Source organism: Hibiscus syriacus, unplaced genomic scaffold (assembly GCF_006381635.1).
Source record: "Hibiscus syriacus cultivar Baekdansim isolate YM2019G1 unplaced genomic scaffold, ASM638163v2 tig00111832_pilon, whole genome shotgun sequence".
Classification (NCBI taxonomy): domain Eukaryota; kingdom Viridiplantae; phylum Streptophyta; class Magnoliopsida; order Malvales; family Malvaceae; genus Hibiscus; species Hibiscus syriacus.
Genome location: NW_024063190.1, coordinates 790,129 through 798,736, shown reverse-complemented (window position 1 = coordinate 798,736; position 8,608 = coordinate 790,129). Strand labels below are relative to the sequence as shown.

General features: G+C 41.9%; 1 protein-coding gene across 1 annotated transcript; it reads left to right on the top strand.

Moving 5' to 3' along the window:
- The first annotated feature begins 4,899 nt into the window (after window positions 1-4,899).
- Window positions 4,900-5,432, top strand: LOC120171298. Its single transcript, XM_039179018.1, has 2 exons — window positions 4,900-5,048; window positions 5,105-5,432. The coding sequence occupies exons 1-2, from the start codon at window positions 4,900-4,902 to the stop codon at window positions 5,430-5,432; spliced, it is 477 nt and encodes a 158-aa protein (XP_039034949.1).
- The last annotated feature ends 3,176 nt before the right edge of the window (window positions 5,433-8,608 follow it).

The following is an 8,608-nucleotide window of genomic DNA, read 5'->3' as shown; positions in this document are numbered from 1 at the left end:
AAATGAAGGCACTTCTTGGATCACAAGATGTGTGGGATATCATAGAGAAAGGCTATAACGAGCCTGCGGATGATGATGCTTTTGCTACTCTTACACCAGATCAAAAGACAACTTTGAAGGATTCAAGAAAGAGAGACAAGAAGGCTCTCTACCTCATCTATCAAGCATTAGATGATGATGGTTTTGAAAAGATTTCAAGTGCAAGCTCTAGCAAGGAAGCGTGGGAGAAGCTGCAAACCTCTTACAAAGGATCCGAGCAAGTGAAGAAGGTTCGTCTCCAAACATTAAGAGGTGAATTCGAATCCTTAAACATGAAAGCATCTGAGTCTATTTCAGATTATTTCTCAAGAGTAGTAGCTGTTTCTAATCAATTAAAAAGAAATGGTGAAAAGTTAGACAATGTGAGGATAATAGAGAAGATACTCCGTTCGTTGGAACCCAAATTTGAGCACATCGTCGTGACGATTGAAGAAACTAAAGACTTGGAAGAAATGAAGATCGAACAGCTCCAAGGATCATTGCAAGCATACGAAGAGAAGCATAAAAAGAAGCATGAGTTTACTGAGCAACTCCTCAAGCTGCAACTCAAGGATATGCATGAGAGCCAACGCAATGATAGAAACCAACGTGGCCAAGGCAGAGGTAGAGGCCATGGACGAGGTGGAAGTCGAGGTCGTGGACGAGGCTGGAATTACAACAATAACAATTCCAACAATAACTATGAGAAAGGAGAAAGCTCAACACGAGGCCGTGGAAGAATTAATCCAAACTCAAAGTATGACAAATCTCAAATTCGATGTTATAATTGTCAAAAATTTGGGCATTATGCTTCAGAATGTAGAGCTCCCAACAACAAAATTGAGGAGAAGGCCAATTACGTGGAGGAAAAGACAGATGGCAAAGAAACTCTTCTTCTAGCACGAAAGGAAACTGATGGTGGCCAAGCAAATTCCTGGTATCTTGACAGTGGTGCAAGCAATCACATGTGTGGAAGGAAAGACATGTTTGTGGAGCTAGACGAGTCAGTAAGTGGAAATGTTTCGTTTGGAGATGATTCCACAATAGCAGTGAAAGGGAGAGGTAACATTCTTATCCGTTTGAAAGATGGGAGACATCAATTTATTTCAAATATCTACTATGTGCCCAATATGAAAAGTAACATTTTAAGTTTAGGGCAACTGGTAGAGAAAGGTTATGATATTCATATAAATAATTATAATATTTCTATAAAAGATGATAAGAATAACTTCATTGCTAAAGTGCCGATGTCAAAGAATAGAATGTTCTTGATCAACATACAAAATGATGTTGCAAAGTGCCTGAAAGCTTGCTACAAAGATGCATCATGGCTTTGGCATCTTCGATTTGGGCATCTCAATTTTGGAGGTCTAGAGCTATTATCTAAGAAGGAGATGGTGAAAGGACTACCTCACATCAACCATCCTGACCAGCTCTGTGAAGGGTGTCTAGTCGGGAAACAATTCAGGAAAAGCTTTCCAAAGGAGTCAGAGACAAGAGCTAAGAAGCCACTTGAGCTCATCCATACCGATGTGTGTGGACCGATCAAGCCAAGCTCTCTCGGTAACAATAATTATTTTCTTCTCTTCATTGATGATTTTTCAAGAAAAACCTGGGTATATTTCTTGAAACAGAAGTCAGAAGTTTTTGAAGTCTTCAAGAAGTTCAAAGCAGTAGTGGAGAGAGAAAGCGGTAGAAAGATCAAAGCCATGAGATCCGATCGAGGTGGAGAATTTACTTCCAAGGAGTTTCAAGAGTTCTGTGAAGCAAATGGAATTCGTCGACCAATGACAGTTCCTAGATCCCCCCAGCAAAATGGTGTGGCAGAAAGAAAGAATAGAACAATCCTCGACATGGCACGAAGCATGCTCAAAAGCAAGAAACTACCCAAAGAATTTTGGGCGGAAGCAGTATCGTGTGCAGTCTACTTGTCAAATCGATCTCCAACAAGAAGTGTATGGGGAAAGACACCGCAAGAGGCATGGAATGGAAGAAAGCCTGGCATTTCCCACTTGAGAACCTTTGGAAGTATAGCCCATGTTCACGTACCAGACGAGAGAAGAACGAAGCTTGATGATAAAAGCGAGAGTTTTATCTTCATCGGCTACGATGCTAATTCGAAGGGCTACAAGTTGTACAATCCAGACAATAAGAAGTTTGTGATTAGTCGAGATGTGGTATTCAACGAAGAAGGAGAATGGGATTTTAACTCTCATACAGATGACTTCAATTTCTTTCCTCAGTTTGAAGAAGATGAGCATACAATGAGGGAGCAACTAGATGAATCTCAACAAGAGCTTGCAACTCCACCCACTTCACCAACATCAACCACTCAAGGAGACTCATCACCTTCATCATCGTCAAGTGGGAGTCAAAGTGAAAGAGTTGTGCAACGCACAAGAAGCCTTAGAGATCTCTATGAGGTAACTGAACGACAAGATAATCTTACATTATTTTGTTTGTTTGCCGATTGTGAACCAGTGAGCTTTCAAGAAGCGGTACAAGAAAAGAAATGGAGAGATGCGATGGACGAAGAAATCAAGGCCATCGAGAAGAATGACACATGGGAACTTACCTCACTTCCCAAGGGACATAAGGCGATAGGTGTCAAATGGGTGTACAAAACAAAGCAAAATGCCAAAGGAGAGATTGAAAGGCACAAGGCGAGGCTAGTTGCTAAAGGCTATAGTCAAAAGGCTGGAATTGACTATGATGAGGTATTTGCTCCTGTTGCTCGATTGGAGACTATCAGACTAATCATTTCTTTGGCAGCTCAAAACAAGTGGAAGATACAACAGATGGATGTAAAGTCCGCCTTCCTAAATGGAGTTCTTGAAGAGGAACTTTACATTCAGCAACCATCAGGCTATGAAGTCAAAGGGCATGAAGACAAGGTGTTGAAGTTGAAGAAGGCTCTTTACGGGCTAAAACAAGCACCAAGGGCATGGAATAGCCGAATCGACAAGTACTTCCAAGAGAATGGTTTCAACAAATGTCCCTACGAGCATGCTCTATATATCAAGATCAAAGATGAAGATATTTTGATCGTGTGCCTCTACGTGGACGATTTGATCTTCACTGGAAGCAACCCAAGCATGTTTAATGAATTCAAGGATGTGATGATGAAAGAATTTGAGATGACAGACATGGGGCTCATGGCGTACTACATTGGCATTGAAGTTAAGCAACTAAATGATGGAATTTTCATTTCACTGGAAAGCTATGCAAAGGAGATACTGAAGAAGTTCAAGATGGAGAACTGTAAGCCAATAAGCACACCGGCAGAATACGGGATCAAGATGACCAAACATGAAGAAGGCGAAAGTGTAGATCCAACATTCTTCAAAAGTTTGGTAGGAAGTCTACGATATCTAACTTGCACGAGACCCGGTATTCTTCACGCAGTTGGATTGGTTAGTCGCTACATGGAATCCCCAACAACCACCCATTTTAAAGCTGCAAAGAGAATTCTTCGCTATCTGAAAGGTACAATTGACTTTGGTTTGTTCTATTCAGTTTCTAATGATTACAAGCTTGTTGGATATAGCGACAGTGATTGGGGTGGAGACATAGATAATCGAAGGAGCACTACTGGATTCGTATTTTTCATGGGAGATATTGCATTCACATGGATGTCAAAGAAACAACCGATTGTCACATTGTCCACTTGTGAAGCGGAATATGTTGCTGCTACCTCATGTGTTTGTCATACAATTTGGCTTAGAAATCTATTGAAGGAGATTGGTTTGATACAAGAAGAGCCTACCAAGGTTTGTGTCGACAACAAGTCAGCCATTGCCTTAGCGAAGAATCCAGTATTCCATGATCGAAGCAAGCACATTGATATTCGCTACCACTATATAAGGGAGTGTGTTGCAAGAAAATATGTGGAAGTTGAATATGTGAAGTCACAAGATCAAGTTGCTGATATTTTTACCAAGCCACTGACCAACGAAGACTTCTTAAGATTAAGGAACCTACTAGGGGTCACGAGATCAAGTTTAAGGGAGGGTGTTGGATCATAAACTTGATCCATTATGGGAGCCTAAACCCAAACCCAAACTAAATTGATGTCATTACTTACATTATTTAATTAAAGATGTCATTGCTTACATCATTTAATTAATGATGTCATTGCTTTCATCAATTTAGTTAGGTGAGAGTTAGATATTTGTTGAATTTGTAATGGTTTAAATTAGTTTATTTGTGTGGTGTAGGATTGTTCTTGAGTAGTATAAATACCCCTTCCCATTTTAGTTTTAAGCATCAAGAAAAATTAAGAGCTTCTAAGTGAGTGAAGAAGCAAAGTCTTATAAGAGTGAGTTGTAGTTCTTGTTTTTGAGTGAGAGTACTCATGTAATATTTGTTTGAGTTTCAATAAAAGTTGTTTGTGTGAGTGTTTTATTTCCAACAGAACCGACTCTGGTGTGTGTAATGTTTTGAATGAAATATCGGCTAGCTCTGCGAGACAGGGCAGCCGGCAGCCATGAAACGCATATGCTGGAAGCCTGGAACCTCCATGGGTTGGGGGCACCACGGGCGGTTAACCGTCTCAGAAATACCCTGAGAGCCACTCACCCCCACCGTGTCTTTCTCATGGAAACAAAGTTGAATGTGAGGAGAATGGTAAGGGTTCGACGGAAGTGTGGTTACTTATTCTGTATAGATGTTTCGACGGATGGCTCAAGAGGCGGTTTGTCTCTTGGATGGAAGACGGATTGGGATGTTGTACTGCGTAGTTATTCCCACTCGCATATTGACGTGATCTTAAGGGAAAACAATGATGTAATTTGGCGTTTTACAGGCTTCTATAGAAATACCGTTGAATGTGATCGACAAGCTTCATAGGTCTTGTTGCTACAGTTAGGGAGTGATCAGTCGATGCCGTGGTTAGTTGCGGGGGACTTCAACGAAATCGTGTTCTCGTTTGAAAGGCAGAGTGGTCGGCTTCATTCGGAAAGGAATATGGCAGGCTTCCGTGATGCGTTGAGTGATTGTGATCTTGCTGATCTGGGGTTCAAGGGCAACTGGTATACGTGGGAAAGGGTCGTTTGCCCGAGAATAATATCCAGGGGCGTCTTGATAGGGCGGTTGCGAATTCGAGTTGGTGGCTTTTGTTCCCGGGGAATTTAGTCACTCATCTTGGCCATTCGATTTCCGATCATTGCCCTGTATTAACAGAAACGAAGCAGTATCAGTTTGTTGGTGTTGGTCCACAACTTGCTAAATTTCGGTTTGATGCAAACTGGGTCTTGGAGGAAGAGGCCGAGCACATCATTAAGAGCTGTTGGGTGTCTGCAACCGAGACTGTTCCTGATCGACTTGATAAATTGGTTCGTGAGTTGGCTGCTTGGAATGCCAGTCGAAAGCGTAACACCAAGCGCAGGAAAAATTCTCTACAAGAGCGGCTTTGAGATTTGTCCCATACTGATCCGAATGATGATATGTTAAGGGAGTTCGTATAAGTGAAGTTGGGTTTTAATATGGAAGCTGATAGAGAGGAGGCTTATTGGGAGCAAAGAGCGAGGATTAACTAGCTTCAACACGGCGACCAAAATGTCATTTTTTCATCATTATGCAACATATCGGCAGAAGAAGAATAGTGTGAAGGGTTTGTTCGATTCCTGTGGGAATTGGATATCTGATAACCGGGGGCTGTTGAATCTTGCTACAAATTATTTCAAGGAGCTCTTTCAATCTTCTTTCGCTACGGATGTATCTAATATTTTTGACGAAGTTCGACCACGCGTTACGGATGAGGCGAACGAATTACTGACTTTTCCTTTTCGGGCTGAAGAGATATGGCAAGCGGTAAAAGGTATGGCTCATTTGAAAGCTTCCGGTGTTGATGGATTTTCGGCTCTGTTCTATCAAAATTATTGGCATGTAATAGGAGATGATGTTATCTCTTTTTGTTTGTCTATTTTGAATGGTAGCGCTGATGTGGGATTAATTAATACTACCCATGTTGTTCTTATTCCTAAGATTGCCAAGCCGAAAAATATGACGCATTTTAGGCTGATCAGTTTATGTAATGTCTTCTACAAAATTGTGGCGAAAGTCTTAGCCTGTAGATTTTCTTCTGTCTTGGATGCTTGTATCGACAGGGCGCAAGGTGCTTTCATTCCTAATCGGCAAATAACGGACAACATCGTTATAGCCTATGAGGTTTTACATGCTATGCAAAAGAGGCAAGTTGGAAGTCGGGGAACTTTTGCTCTCAAAGCAGATATGAGTAAGGCCTATGATAGAGTTGAGTGGTCCTTCTTAGAAAAAATGATATTGAGGTTGGGTTAGTCTCATCATGAAATGTGTTAACGCTGTATCCTATTCTGTTGGTTTGAATGGTGCCATCGGATCTCAATTTCGGCCTTCCAGTGGTTTAAGGTAAGGGGATCCCTTAAGCCCTTACCTCTTTCTCGTGTGTGCTGAAGGATTATCTGCCCTAACGAATGCCGCAAATAGGCATAAACTTATCAGAGGGTCAACGGTGGGACGAGAAAGATTGGAGGTAGGCCATTTACTCTTTGCGGACGACAACATTCTCTTTGGCGATGCCACAATCTCGGGTGCTTCTAATATGTTGAATGTCTTAAATGACTATTGTGTTGTGTCCGGGAAGCGAGTAAACTATGATAAATCCCTCATATTTTTCAGTGGTAATGTTCAACCGTCTGTTAAGGATCAAATTGGTGCCTTACTTGGTGTGCGGGTGTCATCAAATTCTGAGAGATACTTGGGGTTACCGACTATAGTAGGAAGGGATAAGAGGGAGACTTTTAGCTACTATTTGGACCTAATCAATAAGAGGATTAGTAACTGGGGGGTTCGATTCTTATCTATTGTGGCTAAGGAAGTGCTTATTAAAAGTGTTCTACAGGCCATCCCCATGTATGCTATGCAATGTTTTCTTTTGCCGTCCACGCCATGTTGGGAAATGGAGCAAGCAATGGCTAAGTTTTGGTGGCGAAGTAGTGGGTCAGGAAAAAGAATCCACTGGTGCACTTCGAGTTATCTTGTCCGGCCAAAGTCGGGTGGGGTGTTGGGTTTTCGCGATCTTGGCAAGTTCAATGTTGCTCTCCTTGCGAAACATTGTTGACTCCTTATAACTCAACCACAAAATTTTCTTGCTAAGGTTCTCCAAGCTAGGTACTATCCTGGCAAAGACTTTCTAAGCTCCGGATTAGGGTCTCACTGGTCTTTTATTTGGCGAAGTCTGTGGAGCGCCCGCGGTCTTATCGTAAAAGGTTATGGTTGGCGTATCAGATCTGGTGAACGGGTTAACTTATGGAATGATCCATGGTTACCGGGGCCTGGTCATGGTCGAATTAGAAGCAGAAACATTGATATCAATTTTACAACTGTGTCGGACCTTATTGATTCACAGACAATTACTTGGAAGCGTGATGTGCTGTCCAGGTTGTTTGATGTTGATGAGGTGAATGCCATTTGTTCCATCCCGCTGTCTAGAACTGGCCTACACAATGAGATTATTAAGAGACATGATGGATGTGAGGTTTATTCGGTTAAGAGTTGGTCTAGATTATTGCAAGAGGACCATTACACCCTCTCTTCGGATCGTTTGTAATTTTATCGAGATATGTGGACTGTTAGGTTGCCGGAGAAAGTGAAGATTACAATGTGGCGAATCGTCCATAATTTTCTTCCAACGTTTGCAAATCTCCAAAAAAGGAGGTTGGATGTTCATAATGAGTGTCCTATTTGTCTCTCTTCGATCGAAACAGTGAGTCATATCATGAGGGATTGCTGGTTGACGAGGAGGCTTTGTAGAGACCAGAATATCAGCTTTCCTAACAATGGTGATGGAGAGCAATGGGAGGATTGGGTGATCCCTTTTCTCGACATGTTGCATGCTGATCAGAAACGTAAGCTGATGGTAACTTATTGGGCAGTTTGGAACACCCGTAATAGGGTTATTCATGATCGCTATGTTGTGTCGGTTCCTGCAATCCTCTCCTTTATTCAGGCTTTTCTGCTACAAAATGAGGATGCCCATGCTTCAGTTGCTTCAACGTCCATAGTGAGTCCACCTCGTTAGAGAACGCCTTCTAAGGGGTAATTAAAGTAAACTTTGATGCAGCGTATAACGCTCAGTCTAAGTAGGCAATTTTTGGTGTCATCTGTCGTGACAGTGATGGCTTTATATGGCGGCTTGTGTTTTTCCCCATTGTGATGTGGCAGATGCTTTTATAGCTGAAGCTATTGCGTGTTATCAAGCAGTAAATTTTGCCCGTGACTTGAGTTTTCGAAGAGTTGTTGTTGAAGGAGACTCCCTCACTATTATTAAGAAGCTGCAAAATTCGATAATCGATGGTTCCCGAATTAATTCGATTATTTGTGATATTAAGGAGGTGTCTAAGTCCTTTGATGATATCGCCTTTTGTCATGTGGGACGTGAAGCCAACAATATCGCCCATGTCCTTGCTCGCTAAGGGAGGGAGCAGCTGCAAATGATGTGCTGGATAGAAGAGGCTCCTCCTGAAACGACATTGGCAGCAACCATGGATCAAGAACAGATGCATCTTGCTTAGCAGTCCTCTTGAGTTTGAGCTTTCTAGTCTTCTGTCTC

Bases quoted from the DNA above. Each gene is read 5' to 3' on its own strand.
- LOC120171298 (XM_039179018.1), top strand. From the start codon at position 4,900: ATGCCGTGGTTAGTTGCGGGGGACTTCAACGAAATCGTGTTCTCGTTT. The intron at 5,049-5,104 runs GTATACGTGGGA...GCGTCTTGATAG, and splicing joins CTGGGGTTCAAGGGCAACTG to GGCGGTTGCGAATTCGAGTT.